The sequence below is a fragment of the Crassostrea angulata genome, chromosome 10, assembly GCF_025612915.1.
Source record: "Crassostrea angulata isolate pt1a10 chromosome 10, ASM2561291v2, whole genome shotgun sequence".
Classification (NCBI taxonomy): Eukaryota; Metazoa; Mollusca; class Bivalvia; order Ostreida; family Ostreidae; genus Magallana; species Magallana angulata.
Window position 1 is genome coordinate 21,087,702 of NC_069120.1, and position 17,962 is coordinate 21,105,663.

At 35.6% G+C, this 17,962-nt stretch overlaps 3 protein-coding genes across 4 annotated transcripts in view; 2 read left to right on the forward strand and 1 right to left on the reverse strand.

Annotated features, from left to right (window-relative positions):
* The window catches only part of LOC128165290 (mRNA export factor-like), a 105,227-nt gene extending 94,898 nt beyond the window's left edge, over positions 1–10,329 (reverse strand). The window contains exon 1 of the mRNA XM_052829687.1: positions 10,317–10,329. The gene's annotated coding sequence lies outside the window, so the exon portion shown is untranslated. The remainder of the gene's footprint in view (positions 1–10,316) is intronic.
* On the forward strand, positions 88–11,944 carry LOC128165282 (zinc finger protein 423-like). Of its 2 annotated transcripts, none has more exons than XM_052829666.1 (6): positions 88–161; positions 2,214–2,307; positions 6,067–6,217; positions 6,677–9,263; positions 9,419–9,792; positions 10,000–11,944. In XM_052829666.1, exons 2-6 carry the CDS (start codon positions 2,251–2,253, stop codon positions 10,671–10,673), a joined length of 3,843 nt encoding a protein of 1,280 aa, XP_052685626.1. In that variant the 5' UTR covers positions 88–161; positions 2,214–2,250; the 3' UTR covers positions 10,674–11,944. The 2 variants fall into 2 exon arrangements, with proteins under 2 accessions (XP_052685626.1, XP_052685627.1); XM_052829667.1 differs by lacking the exon at positions 88–161 and adding an exon at positions 227–435.
* A 520-nt stretch (positions 11,945–12,464) lies between these two features.
* On the forward strand, positions 12,465–17,676 carry LOC128165288 (G protein-coupled receptor kinase 2-like). The gene is made up of 4 exons (XM_052829683.1): positions 12,465–12,486; positions 13,462–13,506; positions 14,464–15,250; positions 15,332–17,676. The coding sequence occupies exons 3-4, from the start codon at positions 14,465–14,467 to the stop codon at positions 16,370–16,372; spliced, it is 1,827 nt and encodes a 608-aa protein (XP_052685643.1). The 5' UTR covers positions 12,465–12,486; positions 13,462–13,506; position 14,464; the 3' UTR covers positions 16,373–17,676.
* Positions 17,677–17,962: the final 286 nt, after the last annotated feature.

The window sequence follows — 17,962 nt, forward strand, 5'->3', positions numbered from 1 at the left end:
TCACAAGCATGTTGATAAATATTTTAAAAAATCCGGATATTTCACATTCGTCGTGAAAATTTTATTTTTACTATTTTTGTATATCCGGTCGCGTTTTGGTCTCGGCATTCTCGCCATTTTGGGTCATTCTTATGGAAAGAAGTTTTTGGGTGTAATTAATTGTGAGTAAAGGCATTTGTATATTTTTTATCTCTGCTAAACATTTTTTAATGTGCTGAACGATTTCACTAAATTAGTGAATTGTTCATGTTTCAATGATGCAGTAAGAAAACTTCTGTTATTCCTATCCCGCTAATACGAATGAGGACAAGAAATGGCGGCGGGAACGCAAAATTTTAATTCTTCAAAGTTAAAGCTGCAAACGTTATATTTAAAACAACAAAATGAAGACAAATTATTTGAATTTTTAAAGGATTTATTGTTTTTCATTTTCAAGTACGATCTTGATTTTTCTTGTTTCGAATTTCCTCGATTTTGTTAATCTATACAAGGAAGACCAAGAGGGTTGCAAATAACATTTTCAAACCCAGGGGCCATGTGGGATCCCAATTTTTCAAGTTATACAAGCCCACAATAATTTTAGGAGCCCACTGATATTGCATGTTTTATTGTTGTAAATCATGTTTTGTTACATTCTTAACATGGGATAATTTCCACATAAGGTAATTAAATTACTTCCAATGGGAAATGATTCTTGAATGTATCATTATACTTATAGAAAATTGTAATTAGTAAAGGAAATAGAAATCTAGAATGGAATATAATCTTTTATATTAATCCATTTGGCAAGCTACTATTCTCTTTTGAGAAGTGGACAGGCATAGCCTACATCCACTTCTCTTCGCAAGCCCTCATATTTTGATTCTGGAAAACGTGTAAATGTCAGAACCAAAGACGGTTTACACTTCGAGCCATGTTTTGACTCCAGTTTCACTGAATTTTCGTAACAGACCTATTATTTCTATATTTAAAACATAAATGCATCCATATATCACAAACAAATCACCACTAACCCGCTTTCAAATCATTTTCTCAACCTCTACATTCCGGGTTTAAATTGTGAGATCACTCGCTATAGGTGGTTTAAATAGTTGAAATTTTAGAGTCGGAAAAAACGGAAAATAGTGTTCAGATTGTAGACTTTAGATAAAAGGTATTTTTCTTAAAATTTACAGAGCCATATAGAACGGTTTTACAATTTAAGACAAGTTAACAAAATGCATACGATAAAATACGTAACTTTGTCACATAAAACAATGAAAACTCTTTATTTTAATCTTTCTTGTATGCTATATTAATCAATGTTCGTTTTATTGTTAATAATAGATGTAGAACAAATTTTGTCACCATGAAAGATGGTTAAAAAGGGAAGAAATACCACTTTGTAATTATTTGACTCAATATTTGTTTGTATGTTGTAAGATTAAGTTGATTCAGTTACGTTTTTAACATTATTGTCTTAAATAGGTTTCCAATTTTATCCGAAACATAAACATTTAATCTGCGCTGACCTAGATAAACAATGTGATACACAAAATTTAAACCCGGGATGTAGAAGTTGCGAAAATGATTTGACAGCGGGTTAGTGGTGATTTGTTTGTGATATATGGATGAATTCATGTTTAAAATGTAGAAATAATAGGTCTGTTACGAAAATTCAGTGAAACTGGAGTCAAAACATGGCTCGAAGTGTAAACCGTCTTTGGTTCCGACATTTACACGTTTTCCAGAATCAAAACATGAGGGCTTGCGAAGAGAAGTGGATGTAGGCTATGCCTGTCCACTTCTCAAAAGAGAATAGCAAGCTACCAGCTATAATTTCTTTGCAACTTTGCATCTCCAAAGTTTGTGAAATTTTCGATCATTCTGGTGTCGCTGTTAAGCAAGCAGAGACATAGATATGTTATTTATTCATCTCAGTGAGATTCGTTGAGACTGAAAATTTCTGATGAAGAGATGTTCGTCAAAAATTTTCAGTCTCGACAAATCTCACTGAGATTAGTTTTTTTATGTCTCTGTTGTAGGGTACCAAAAAAAAAACCTTTTTTTCCTTCATTTTGAAATGAAGAAAAAAAAAATTTTTTTTCTTTCATTTATTTTTTCAACCATTTGACAGCAAACTATACTGTATTTTGACAGCAAACTGTAAGATGAATTATTCATAATCATTAAATTATTATTGTTTTAAATAGAGTATTTCTTTGTTATTACAGAGCTATGATATGATTTGGGATATATAACGGCAAAAGGATGGTTGATGCAGAGACGCAAACATATACCTCTCTTTCGGAGGATGCCCATTATATGGTAAGAGTAATATTTATGGTGACATTCAGAAATTTTTTGTTGAATGGCATGCTGAAATATAAAGCTTTTGCGCCATTGTTTACAATTACAGAATCTGGGATTTTGTTCACAGTTACAAATTATTTTTATTGTGTAGCAATTCATAGTTAGATCAGAGACATAAATGACAGAGATTGGCAACTCTGCCATTAGTGTGTTTTGTTGTTGAAAAATGGTACGGGACCAACATTACTTTGATAACTACATTTTAGTGAACTGAGATAATGATCTTAAACCAAAAGTATATTGTTTTAATGAAAAGTATGCATAGGTTTTAGACATTTTTGAAACAAAAAATTGAAAAATAAGATTAATATATAGAAAATGTATTGGCCAGCTATAAAGCATCGGCAAAATCTCTGACAACGTGAAGCCAACTGCTTCCTAAAACTCCTCTTTTAATATTGTTTATATGACATAAACTCATGAAAATATAATATTTTGAATGTGTTGGTAATAGGTTTTAGCTGTTTATATTTCGATATAATTGTTTATTAGAAATATATACTGATTTAAACTGGGAACACTTTACAGTAGGGACCGCGGGATTTCGTGAGATTTCGATCAGCTGCCAATCTCTGTTATTTATGTCTCTGGTTAGATATTGCATATACATGTACATATATAGCAAAGAGCATGATTGTTTATGAATTGTCTGTATGATTTAGCTCTACTGATTCAAAAAAAATATATATACATGTAGTGCCGAAACGAATGTTCGAATATTCGCGAATGAATAGTAAATTTCTAATATTCGAATGTATATTTAGCATTCGAATATTCGATCACATGTTAAACATCCATATCAAGCACTGTAAACTATGTAGCATCATGTTATTTCATTTTACTCGGAACAAAAGTAAATATAAAGCCATCTATGACTGCCATGCTTGGTAGAGTCTATTACTTAACCCAGTAATAGACTCTTCCGCCATGCGTGTTTACCTTGAAAGTAAAAGCAGGGTTGACATGGAACGAAGACAAACATTCTGGATTTTTCAATTCATGTCAGACGCTGAAGAAAAAAATTGCTTAACTGTTTGAACGAGTGTGAGCTACGGAGAAATAATATCGAAAGGTACATCGAAAGTTTTTTTTAAAAGATACCTCGATATAATTTGTTTTGTTTTTTTAAATAAACAGAACATTTCCGGAGTTATGAGCGTTATCAGTTTTCTGTTTAATACTATATCAAACATGGCGGAAATATTTGGACTGACTTACGAAGTTACGTATCGGTTTCATCAAGGAGTCAGGGGCCCGTTTCACTAAAAGGCGTACGCCCGGCGTAACCTTACGCCTGTCGCAAGTCCGGACTTAAGTCAAATATTTTGACTAAGGTCCGTTTCACTAAAAGGCGTAACTTTGCGCCCGCCTTAAGTTAAGACAAAAATCTACGCCTAGCCAAGGGTAGTCGTAACTTATGGTGTAAACAGGAATTGACTGCTAATTCTGTTGCTGAGAACATCAGTGCTGACCGTAATGTTAAATTGTAAAATTTGTCATGTAAATTTAATTAATTTCATATGAAATTAAGAAAATAAAGAGTTTTGATAGGTGGTACCTATTCTCGAATAGAAACTTTCCTACTATGTTTTATGCACATTCTTTATTTTTGCACTTGTCGTTTACAGTTTAAAATTACATATTTAGACAATCAATATATAGTTTTCATTCGATTATTTTTATTCAAAAATTTGATTTACGTTTCATATTTTTTGAGTAAATTCGGCAATGAATAATGCAGAAAATATACATACATGATGCACATGTAGTACAAAGGTATATTTGTATAAGAAATGTCTAGCATTACAAGCATTTCATCCCCCCTCCCCTGCCTCCACGCAAAATATGTGTGAGCGGGATATTTTGAAATTTAAAACTCACTAAGGGAATTATTGACTTTTATTTTACTCTTTTTTAATTTATTTTTTGGTGAGTAAAAGGTGTTATCTTAGGTAGTTTAATCACAAAAGTATTCTCAGTATTGTTAAAATGTAAATACCAAAATATGATGAAAGCTCCAACTATGTTTTAGAGTAGCCAAAAGTCCCTTTTTTTAAATATTAGATAATGTGTTAATCATACAACCGATGCAAACACTGACTCCAGATGAAATAGATTTTATTACGTAGGTTACATACACCTACTCTTTATTAACTTCAAAGTTATATGAAACCTCGTTCAATATACTAAATACACATGTAAATGTAGTTGGGTAGTTTATGTTGAGTCCACAATACAATGTACGTCTGACACATACATTTGGATCTGATAACTTTGGTGAAATATTTACAAATAAACGTGCATGCACTTATGATTTGTATGTACCCTTTCACTAAAATAATTCGAAAAAAAAAAAATAACTTTAGAAAAAAATTGTGTAAAAAAAAAAAATTAGACTTGGAATTCATCAATCATTTCCTAGGTCATTTTTGCTCCACACTTTTTTTCTTTTCTTTTTTTTTTTCTTTTTTTTTTGGCATGAAATATTGAATTTTCATTATTTTTAATACCTGTTGTATGGTTGTTCGATGCCTGTTTGATATTGTCTAATCCAATACTGCATTAAATCGCTATATTTTTTATTTTTAAACAAATTCACTGATTTTTTTTCAATGATATAGCAGGAGTAAACCAGAAAATTTAATAAAAATTTAATAAAAAAATATTTATATTCGGGCAATAATTGACGCATGATAAAAAGAAAAATTCCAAGGGTGTTCGAAGCATGGTAAAATCACCGTAGATATCGATAACAAAATAGGTCTGTTGAGTTAATAATTTTTAATGAACATATCCTATATGCTTCATCAAATATATCTTTCAAATAAAACATTTTAGCAAGTTTTGCTGTGTAAGTTTGTCACTTAACAGGATTAATATACTTGAATTCTTTACGGTTCTCTCTCTCTCTCTCTCTCTCTCTCTCAAGCACGATTGACAAGTTTCTATCTTTTTATCTATCTAAAGAATATATATCTCTATCTATTTTTCTTTCTACTGTTTATCATCTATCTGCGCATGTGCATAAGCTCGTTGTCAAGGACGTAACTTAGTCCGATACTACTGTTTACGGCGAGGCGTACGCCTCTTAGTGAAACGCAGTTACGCCGGACTAAATTTTGGCGTACGACCTAAGGCCTAAGTTAAGTTTCGTCGTATCTTACGCCTTTTAGTGAAACGGGCCCCAGGACTGCAGTATATTATTAAAGAAGTAATAAATCTTTTGATTGTAGTTGATGGGAATTTTTAAAAAATCAGTTTATTATTATTTGCTTAAAAATTAAATGCGCACCCAATTCAATGGATATATATACTCATGCATTAAGTGTCAACTTCGAACTGACATGTTTAAGCAGTCTACACATACACCCACTTGGTAATACAATCTATCATATATGCTTAATATATTGTCTATGACGTCTACGAATATTCGAATACGAATCGAATAGCACTCACAAATATTCGAATACTGATTTATGGTATTCGTTTCAGCACTATATACATGTAACAAAATATATAATTATTTGATGGAGAGGATGAAATAAAATGTTTGAATGCCCTTCCCAATGTTTTTCTTGATGAGATCTTTACTAGATTAAAGAGAATAGCTTAATATATTGTTCTTATAATTTTTCGTCTCAATATGTGATCCTGTATGTTACAGTAGAATGTACATGTTTCTATTATAATATACTTTTTATATCTTCAACACAGGTGCAAAAAGCTGTTGAGAAGGGAAATGATATATTTTATGTCAGCAACAACCTAAATACTAAGGAAACAACATACTTTGGAACTGATCTGGGGAAGAAGTTCTTGGATAGCAAAAGAGAACTGCTTCTTGAGTTCTACAAGTTCTGTGTTGGTATGTGAACAGAATTACAAAGAGAAAAGAATCTAATGACACTGTCAACATAATACATTTGATTGTGTGTTTTGTTTCACATTTTTTTTTTTAGCTAAATCAAGTTCATTTATAATGATTACATAACACACTAAGAATGCTGCTAAACAAAATTGGTTCATTTTTTGTTCAATCTATTTTTCATCAAGTATTGCACATGTCAAATACAGTATATTGCAATTGTAATTGACTTACGGTACTTAATATTTATACATGTATTGAGATTCTTTTATGATATTGACAAATATATAGTATCTAAAATGTTTTTTCTAAAACTGATCAGTTCTGTTAAAAGTTGTATACATGTGTGTGATGATTTTATGAAAGTATGCATTAATCACCACAAATGATAATATATGTGTAAATTTAATTAAACTTTTGTAAAGTGTTAATGAAAATGCAACATGTTTTCTTTCACAGAGACTTATTCATCAGAGTCAGGTGTTGTTGTCATCTCCTCAGAGAGCACAGAGGAGGCCACTACAGCAAAAATAGAGGATGACATAACAGAAGAGGTGGAAGATGATAAAGATGAAGACTGGAAAATGGAGAAGAAAACACCAGGGGGTTCCAATAAAATTAAACACTCAATCAGACGAAAAGTGGAAATTGAGGAAAAGATGGGGGTTAAGTGTGATAAATGTTCTCAGATTTTCAAGACAGATGAGTACCTTAAGCAGCACATGCAGATTCATGAGAGAATAAACTACCACTGTCCAGAATGTGACAGGCCCTTCAGTGTGAAGCGATACATATACAATCACATGAAGACCATGCATAACAAAGATTACAATGCCTCCATTCAAATTAAGATGACTCCCTACATACCGTCAGACTGTCCAGAATGTAAAGAAACTTTCCCATCTATAGAAATGTTGGAGATACACATGGACAGAGAACATAGCACTAAATCTGCCAAACAGTCGGGGTCAAAAACTAGTACACCTAGGGCATCAGACACCCCCAGAACCTCTCAGAGGATCAGAAAAGTTACAGAAAAGATGAAGAGCAGTCAAGAGGCTTTGAATTTAAATTCAGAAGGAAACGAAGAGAAAAATGCAGATGCAAAACTAGAAAAAGAAAAGGAATCATCAAGTCCTAAGGAAGACTTTGCATTTGTCTGTAGGGTGTGTCAAAAAGGATTCAACCTAAGACGTTCAATTGGTGTTCACATGAGAAAATCCCATAACATGGCATACCAAGAGGAGGAAGTAGAAACTGAGAAAGAGAAGGAGGCAGAAGATGTGAGTGAGTCGGTGACCACAACCCCTGCCAAGACAGCAGATTCAGTAGGTGATCAAGAGGTTGTATGTACAACAAGATCAGGGAGGAAGTCCAAGAAGTCAAGTAGACTTCTAGAAATAGAAAGTACAAGCATCATGCCAGAAAGTCCAAAAAAGGCGGCGTCAGAAAAGCCAACTGCTCAAGGAGCTGCTACAACATCTGAAGAAAACGGAGATGGGAATGCAGAAAGTGACAACAATAGCCAAGAAAATCAGCCCGGAACTAACAATGCTGGAGAAAATAGGGAAGGAGAAGAAACTGCAGCTATTGAAGAAATGGAAACAGAAACTGTTGGAAAAAAGGAGGAGAAAATATTTCAAGAGGAAGAGGAATTCAAACCTAACATAATAGAAGAAATTCAGGAGGACGATGAAGAGTATAAAGTATCAGAATCAGAGGATGTCCATGAATCGGATGAAGATTTCAAGATTTCTGGAGATGAAGATTTTGACCACAAGACTCATAAAAGTACTCTAAAAGGTCAACGACTTTCAGCAAGAGGTATTAAAAGAAAGTCAATGTTTAATGACAGTGTTGAAGTAGATGGAGTCTTGCTAACAACTCCAGGCAGAAAAAAGAAAAAGGATGGCAATATCAGCATTCCACTACAGAGAGTATCCAACCAGCACTTATTAGAAGGACGATGTGAGGAAACAATAGTTAATAATAAAGTTTGGTACAGATGCCTTCTTTGCAGCAAGGCTATGAGAATGCGTACAGCAATTATCAAACACATGAAAACTCATGACGAAATGCTTGAGGGGACTTACCAATGTTACATATGTGACGTTCGCTTCTCCACTAACTTCAAGCTTGGTAATCACCTCAGAGATACTCACAAAAAACTTAACGCCTTTGAATGTGAAAAGTGCAAGCTCAAGTTCAGTGGTCGTAAGGCATTCATAGAGCATGAGTCCATTTGTAATGTTGACCCTGATAGTGTAACACCTCAACCTCTGAGTGAAGAGGAAATAAGAATTCAGACAACTTGTATTTTTTGCAAGGAGGTTTTCCCATCAAAAGAAGAACTACAAGAACATGAAAACACTCATATGAATGAAACTGGAGCCTTTCTCTGTCCACAATGTGACCTCACATTCTTAGAAAAAAGCTTTTGCAAGCTTCACATCTTGACTAGTCACAGTCCTGAAGAGAATATGGTGGAGGAAAAGAATGTAAATCCACTTCAATGCCGTCTGTGTTTGAAAATCCTGAACACTCAAGAAACATATGATGCTCATATGAAGATCCATGATGATGAATCCCTGGTCTGCAAAATTTGCAACAAGCGATTTAATTATCCTTACACTTTGAGGAACCACCATCTGCTTCACCATTCGGATGACTTCCCTTTTGAGTGTCCACATTGTCCTCAAAAGTTTAAGCTGAAGCGTTACATGACAAAGCACGTCAGCGACAAGCATGAGGGGGACGGGGTAGCTAAACCAAAGTCGGACCTGGATACCTGTAAAATATGCGACACACCGTACGTGTCCAAAGTTGACCTCCTAGAGCACATGAAAGAAAGTCATGAACATGTCATCAACACTCACCGTAAGGCAACAGACGACTCGGAGAAGTTTGCATGTGCAAGATGTCACAAGGTTTACAACACTGTGGATGATTTCATCCTTCATGTCTCCAACCACAGGCCAAAGAAGAAGCTTGTGTGTGACCACTGTGGAAACACTTTCAACACTAAGTCTAACCTCAATACCCATGTGTAAGTACATGTATTATAATATGTGCTTTAACCTTAAAAGAGAAAAACATGTACCTTCTAAAAACTAACTTGAGTTAATGCTAAAAGTCTACTTGTGTTACATTTGTATTTCTAGTTGATAGGTGTTTGCATTTATCGTTGTTATTGTTTTGCAGGAGATTGAAGCACAGTACAGTGCGTCCATTTGAGTGCGACATCTGCAACAAGAAGTACGCCCTGCGCACACTTCTGAACCAACACGTTCGTTTCCAGCACTGCAATGAGCGACCAGTGTCTTGTGACATCTGTGGAAAGGGATTCCGAACAAAGAGTCAGCTCCAAAAACATAGCTATTCCCACAGAGAGAACACCATTGACTGTGAAGTCTGTGAGCACAAGAGCTGGACAATGGAGGGCTACAAGATCCATTTGGTGGCCACCCATCCCGAGCTGGCTATTGAGAAGAAAATCCATCACTACACCTGTCAGTACTGTAGCCGCAGGTTTGCTGTGCTCCATCAGTACAAGCGGCATTTGGCTATTCACACAGGTAACCTTGTTAAAATGTTATAATAAAATTTCCTTTTAGAAATTGCAGATATAAAAATTTTTGGCTCTAAAAATCCTTCTAATATTTAATTGGAAAGAGGTAGTTAAAAAACTAAGTTTTTAATTTCATGTTTGTACCTAGCTTTGTTTCTTTGAGATATCTGATCTTTGAGACTGTATTTGATGTTTTATGTATGATTGTCTACAGGTCAAAAGCCCCACAAGTGCACCCAGTGTGACTATGCCTGTTCCAGTGTGGGAACCCTCAACAGTCACATCAAGAGAGTCCACAACCCTTCCAGTCGAATCTTCCAGTGCAACTTCTGCTTCATGACCTTCTCTGAGGCCGGAAAGATGTACCGCCACATGGACACCACCAAGCACATTGAGAACTGTCGCCGCAACGGTGTGGACCCGCACACCATCAGGGAGGATGTTTCTTACCTGATCAAGAGCAAAGAAAACACCACATCTAGGCGTGGGTACAACATGGGGCAGTCCATGAAGAAGATGAGACCGACAGAGATTATCATTGAAAATGTGGATGCCATGGAACCAGAGGTCCAAGTCGAGGCGGTTGTGGAGGACCCAGAGGAGTATTCTCAGGAAGAGTTGAAGATTGAGGTTCCAATGGCCACCTCTGAGGAGGAGGTGACTGAGGTCATCCAAGAGGTTCAGGAGGTGCAGGAAGAGGAGGTACAAGAGGGAGAGCAGCAGATCGAGATCAACAGCGAGGTCCTGCAGCAGATTCTTCAGGGAGCAGCTCTGGGTACCGACCAACAGCTGCCGCAAAACATTGAGATCAAGACACAGCTAGACGAGGACGGCATGCAGTGTTTTGTCATTCAGCTCCCAGAAAACTCAGAGTTCACTGTGGTTTAATTGATTAGGTTTATGTTATATCTATTTATTCCAATTTGACTTTTCGAAGAATTAAATCATGCAAAATTTGTCCACATTGTAATATAAGTTATTTAAAATTGTCAATGTTTTATGGTTATTTTAATTTACCTCAAGGCAGTTTATTCACATATTATTTGACATATAATCAAACTAAATCTTATCTTCTTTTTTTTAACTTTGAAATGATCATTATGATGTTGACTAAAAATGTTTGGAAGGCAATAATAGCATTGTATTACCATATTTGAAAGATGTACATGTAAATACCTAATATTGTTTACCGCATATAAAAACTGTAACCTGTATATTTTTGTCCTCAATTCATCTGTTAATTAACTGAAAAATCTAGTATGATAATATTTACAGGATAGTTTTAGCCCAAGACAGCTTGTAAATTGTTATTTAAATAAATTGTCATCATAGTGTTAAAAGGATTATACCCTCTATATTCCTGTACAAAATGTTCTGAATATGTTTTCTTGGCCCCTATCTTGTGTCTTGTGTAAGCGTTTTAAATATACTTTTCAAATTGGATTGTATTACTGTAATGAAGTAGATCTTTTTGTAGTTTGTATTTTAAGATGATGAAATAGAGGGTTTTCCCCCCTATTATTGAGGTGTTTCTGAATGCAACAAACTTTTGCAACATAATAAAGAAAATAATTATTTTTAATTACATGTAACTACTTGGGTCAGTTTAACACTGCTGTGAATGAAATTATGTACGGAATAGGCAGTATCTGAGGCTATAGTTTTGGAGGAGGGAGGGGTTATAAATGAGTAAAGTTAGAAATGCTAGGAAATTTAGGTCTATTATAATGTTATATCTTCCATGTCTTTGATTTGGTTACCATAGTAGATTTTCAGTTAGATATGCAATTTTCAAATGTAAAAAACAAAATCGGCTATGCATTTCTAAATTAATTGGACATCACAAAGCATTTAAATTAAATTTTACTGATGAGAGAAATAAAACGTCTGTATCTTGGTCAATAATTTTTTTAAAAGCTTTTTATCTTCATCCTGTATTTGAAAAAGCTGCTAGTATTGCCTACAACTATTTTGATAGTATATTACATGTTCTAGTGTATGTAATGTTAAATGTGTACCCTTGTTTTACAGGAAAAGTTAATCTGGTCTAGTAGGTTTTTCACAAATAGTTCTGTTTTCAAGAGAAAGAAAAAAAAGCCAATACATGTAATGATATAGTCAATTAGTTTTGTTTTGGTCATTAAAAACGTTTAGTCACATGCATATGTTTGTAATTATTTTGTTAATACAGCATCATACTTATATTTTTGTTTAAAAAAAATATACAAAGCTCTGGAAAAATTCCAGTTAATGGCTGTAGTGTACTTATGTACAAATGATTGATGTTGAAAAAACCATGCAGACTCGAAGCCACGACAGAAACAGAATATGCTGGCTATAAATTTTCACTCCCTTTGCCATATGATAATATACCTGCATAATTATTTATATTTACTCTTATAAAGTAAGTAAAGGTGCGGAAATTATTGTTATCAGTGAATGAAACTGCTAACTGGAGCACAAGTTTTATGGATTCCTAGCTGTACTTTGACTGTTATCTCGAATTTACTATCGGCATTTTTAAAACAAACAAAGCCATTTAATGCGCGTTTAATGTAATTAAAACTGCAACAACTCATTTTAACAGTGCTATTGCTTTCTTCCGAAGTTTACCATAACGTATTTCCTTTGTTTCACTTTTATGAGATACGGCCAATGTTAGACTAAGTATCCATTTAATAGATCTGTTGACATTGTCAAGGTAAGAGGTTTATTGTCATTTAATTAGTACATGAATATTACAAAGCATTAGCAGTCGAAGCCCACAACGCTTTCTCCATACCTAAAGAGTTGCACCAAATATATACATACCCTCTTTATTTTTAACGACTATTTCATGTTTGCTGCGTAGTTATACCTATTTTGAAATTTATCTATGTTGTTATTACGGCTAAATATTTTCCGGAAGATAACAAGAATTGCGCATTATAAATTTAAGCACTACAAATATTATAATGTAATTAGTAATTATATAAAATACTTTTCAACACTTTTTATCAGTGTGTGTGTATAGATAGATAGATAGATAGATATATTTGTTAATTGTAATTACCGAGGAGAAAGTAAAAATTGGTGATCTTTCACTGATCTTAATTAAAAACCACGCCCATATCCAAGTGGATGAATATACATGTATACCGCTGTAGAAACTTTCCCGCGCCCCCTCTCGCGTTTTACCTCTGTTTTGATACTTCTTATATGTATACTGCTGTAGTAAGATAAGTTCATTTGCACTTCTACTAAAAACTCAAATGACACCACCCCCCCCCCACCCCCCATCGCTTACTTTTTTTTTACAAGATCCAAAATATGCACTTGGTGCAAAATTTGCGTATGTTCAAGAAAAAAGAGGGCGCAAGTGATTGAACTTTTATTGATAATAAGCAAGTAGCATCATTTTATCATTTTTGAAAAAGGGGGGGGGGGGGGCGCAATTCGATATTCCCTGCAGAGGCCTCTCGGATGGGGGGGGGACTTATCTGAAATCTTGACAACCAAAACCCTTCTTGTGATAAGTGCTTAAATAAACGTAATCATGTAAATATTGAATAACCAATCGCGAATTAGTTCCCACAGGTGTATAGATAGCTTTGTCGAGGTATTTTTTCTATTTTCTGAAAATCACCCAATACCGAAAATGTCCGTGTACTTTCACTTTCGTTATTCCGCATTACAGATGTTCGACAGCACCAACCTGTTTGTGTACCAATTATAGCTCAAGGTAAGTGACATAAATATTATAACAGCACAAAAAGTAGTGTTATTTGTAATTATGGAATAAGAGATATAGATCAAAACATAAACCCTTTTATTATATGTTTACAATTGCAGCTTGGTAGCTTACTTCACGGTGTTGGGCTTTGTTATCTTCGTTTGACCCACATTTTGTACTTCGATGGCGGTGATCCGTCACATAGTAGCAATGACAGTCTGATGGTGATAGTCCAACTTAACGTTATTATCACCCAAATCAAATCTGGTTGTAACATGCCAAAATCTTAATCATGATAATGTTTTTACTTAGGTCATTTTTTTTATCCCCCCACCACCCCCACCACGCCTAATCCCTGAGTAGGAAGTAACTTATTACATATCTCTTATAGTGGATCCCTACTTAGCTTTTTTTCTTTTCTCTTGATTTTAAGTGTGACGCTTTGTATAATTATCAGTCACGTACTGTAACATCGTTTTTGAAAGTGGGGAGGGGGCATATGCTCGTCAAAGAAATCTCGACACAAAAAAATCATGAAAATCCTAACCAACGAGTGGAAGGGTGGGGGGGGGGGGGGGTAGAAAACCTTCTCGATCCATTTCCTTTATTTTCACTACAGTTTTTTACATGCCACGGTCCCCAAAAAAGCCCGCCCCCCCCCCACCCCCCAGCCCTTGACCCCCGCCCCCAGATGCTACCTGCCTGATTTTAAAAAGTTTAACGTTTTGTGTAATCAAAATGTTCATAATATCCATTCCTTAAGTTCTCCATGGTTATTGATCTATATTAGAATCTTACTAATAAGTTGAACCATCTTTTTATAATGTTTTTAGCTAAATTCAATTATCTACACTCAAATTCTTAATATGTTGATCAAGCAAAACAAATTTTTATGCATTTCATATCAGGTATTATGAGAGAAACACATTCCAGTTAAAAAAGACACTAGTGTTATTCCAATTTCAGAATGCCGCGGGGAGGTGGAAGCAGAAGCGGGGGTGGAAGGAGTTATGTGGACAATGCTATGAACCGAAGCCTTGGGCGAGTAGGAATGCCCGTAGGATCAATGGTAGTATCCAGAGGAAGCAGCGCATCCTCTTCCGGCGCAGGCTTTTTTGGCTCCAGCTCATCAGATAGCGGAAGGACATACGTGGACAACTCTATGAACCGGAACCTTGGAAGAGTTGGAATGCCTGTTGGATCCATGCCCGTTTCCAAATCCAGTAGCGGGTCATCATCTTCATCCAAAACATATGTGGATAACGAGTACAATCGAAGACTGGGGAGGGTGGGAATGGAACATGGGTCTATGGTTGTCTCGAGGGACTCGGGGGGCGGAAGTTCCAGCGGAACAAAGCATTATGTGGACAACTCCGCCAACAGAAGTCTTGGGCGGGTCGGTCTTCCATACGGAGCGTGTGGGGAAGAAGTTCGTGTTTACAAAGATAACCCCTTCAATCGAAAGTTAGGGCGTGTTGGCCTACCTATCGGAGCTGCAGTTAAATCCAAATCTGGATCCCTGGAACTGAAGTTGTACGCAGATAATCCAGAAAATCGTCGCCTGGGAAGAGTAGGGTTTCCATTGGGGTCTAGACCCAAAGGTTCTTTCTCGGGATCGAAACGGACCTACTGCGACAACTATTTGAATAGACAGCTTGGAAGAGTTGGAAAGGAACTTGGAACCGAGCCCGTGACTTGTAGTAAAGAGACAGAGTGGCTTCACAAGGCATACATAAGATACAGGGAAAACCCGGTAAGAACATTTTTCACACGATAGACCTTGTTCACTTAAGAATCAGTAAAGATTATATTTGATATAATATTTTTTCTGTAGGATGAAGACATTGACTACCGGAATCTGCCCGCTCTGCCAGAGGAAGTTGAGGAGGATGCAATAGAAAAACTAATGCATCTGATAAACAGACTACAGATTGAGAGAGAATGGCGAGAAACGGAGAAACAGACCAAACCAGTTCCTAAAACATCAGATGATCTGCTGAGCTACTCGGGACCAATCCTAGAATTTTCAGATATTAAGCTTGGTAAGATCATTGGAAGAGGGGGTTTCGGCGTAGTACATTATGGGAAGTACAAAGATTCGGTGGTTGCTGTAAAAAAGCTGCATGTGATGCGGGTCTCTAAGCGTCGCCAGAAAGAATTCATCGACGAGGTGAATATCTTGAGTAAATTAGATAACCCATTCATCGTAAAATTCATCGGCGCTTGTACCACCACCCCGGATCTCTGCATCGTTTTGGAGTACATGCAGATGAGTTTGCACGAGGCATTGCACGTGGACTGTGCAGATCTGGCCGATTTTACAGACGGCGATCGTCTGATGATGATCACACAGACACTGACAGGCCTGGAGTATTTGCACGAGAAAAAAGTCGCCCACTGCGACATCAAGTCAAGAAACGTTCTGATTGATCACGACGGGGAGAAATTTACAGTTGCCAAGCTGACAGACTTTGGGCTGAGTATGATGAAGAACGAAACCGAAACTTCACTATCGTCCAACAGCGAACTTGTTCGTCACATCGGAACACCTCGCTATTCCTCCCCAGAAGTCCTTCGCGGGGAACTGATGAATTTGGATCAGATGAAGATGAGCGACATGTACTCCTATGGGTTGGTTGTGTTCGAAATAGTGTGCGAGGAAGAGCCCTTTCCCAATTTAAGCACCGCACAACTGCGCACCCAGGTAGGAGAGAAAAACATGTACCCCATATTTCCTGACGACATTCATCCAAACGTTCATCTGGCAGCCAAGCTTCTCGGCTGCTGGGATCGTAAGCCGGAGAAACGACCAACGGCAACCGACTTCCTGAAAGTAATGAACAGAATTTCTTGTGTCTACGAGAAATTGGACTAGACAGAATTTCAAAGTTACACTGAAATATGCTATATGTTCATTGCAGTACCTTCAAACCGAAAGAATATCCCCTTAAAATCGATTTTTAGAATACCCTTAACTACAAACTTATCTTGGCCTGGTACTCGCCGCCATTTTATTCCTCGGATCTGTTTGCAATGTTAGATAATCAGTTATTGTGTTTAGAAATATGTTTAGTGTGCCTTGATCAAATTATTATGACAACATACTGCCGAGAAATTGAATGGCATCAATTGCAAGGTGGCAGTTGTATGCCTCGTATATATATAATAACACCGTCGGAAACACGGTTGATTATGCATTTTTACTCTCCGTGATGAAGAGAATTAATCGAGTTTCTGACGATGGCTTCGTATTGATTTTATGACATACATGTGTAAAAATGAAACGTTTGTTGTTTTAAATGTGGAGCGCCTTTGCTCGAAACCCAAGTTTATACACACGGTTGCTGTTAACCATAACGTGTTCGATTATTTTATAGTTGTGTGAACTTTATCATATTTACAACAAAGTGTTCTTGTTTTGTTTACACAATGCTATTCTTCCCTAAAAAGATAGATAAGTTAATTTGTTAACTGATATTTTAGTTTTAATTATTTAGGCAATGATTAGTATATGTTTATTATCATTTTATTATTATATAGAAGATTTGTATGTTTAATTCATAGCATAGAGTATAGGCAAATATGATGTTCCTGATATATAGGGATATAAAAGTAGTTCCGCATGGCTTAGAGGTATATTAATTTGTGCTTTACTTAGCATGTAACAATTTTTCATTAATAATGTATTTTCGCGCTAAATGTTTGTATGAATTCGGTATATACTGATAATTTGTTGTTTGTCTATCTGTCTTTATTCATACTTTATAGTAATCAACAAACGTACCGGTATATGTAGCTTATATGCATTACTGATTTTGTATATTAGTAACCATAAGGAACATATTTTACAAGTATTTTTTTTATCTAAGAAGTAATCAAAATAAATTTGATACACTTAGATAAATGGCTTATTATTTTCTTCATGTGTATCATCGTCAGAATACCGTTTAGTCCTATCGTATCGATTTAGATGTATAAAATATAAATATTATAAATATACGCTCATGAACAACACGTTTGGTAATCGGCAAAACATATACCTGTACATTTTTCCCCATGCGTTTCAGCAACTGGTGATGCTGTATTTCAGTGACTTGCTACCAGCATTACGGTCTTAATGTTAAAAAACACCCATTTTACTCGGTATAATAGAAAATAGATTCCTTGGATCGGCTCACGTTGAGATTTAATTAGTCTAATAATTTTTATCATTAAATGTCTTAAACAAACAATTAAACAATTCTTTATTTCTTTAAGCTTTACAGCTTATCAGTATAACATATGTATAACATGAGGTGGTAGTGTATTTACAGGAGGACTTGTGCACGTACTTGAATTTTGTCTTGAATTTATGAATAAGTACTATATATTTTTTTAATCTCCGACAACCGCCGTTTCAATTTTCGATATCCATTGTTTCGCTATTTGTCACACACCTGCTTCACTATATGGAAGGGACTTATAT

Coding starts and splice junctions, on each gene's coding strand:
- LOC128165288 (XM_052829683.1), top strand. CDS start 14,465: ATGCCGCGGGGAGGTGGAAGCAGAAGCGGGGGTGGAAGGAGTTATGTG. Junction 15,251..15,331: donor TAAGATACAGGGAAAACCCG/GTAAGAACATTT, acceptor TTTTTTCTGTAG/GATGAAGACATTGACTACCG.
- LOC128165282 (XM_052829666.1), top strand. CDS start 2,251: ATGGTTGATGCAGAGACGCAAACATATACCTCTCTTTCGGAGGATGCC. Junction 6,218..6,676: donor GTTCTACAAGTTCTGTGTTG/GTATGTGAACAG, acceptor TTTCTTTCACAG/AGACTTATTCATCAGAGTCA. Junction 9,793..9,999: donor GCATTTGGCTATTCACACAG/GTAACCTTGTTA, acceptor GATTGTCTACAG/GTCAAAAGCCCCACAAGTGC.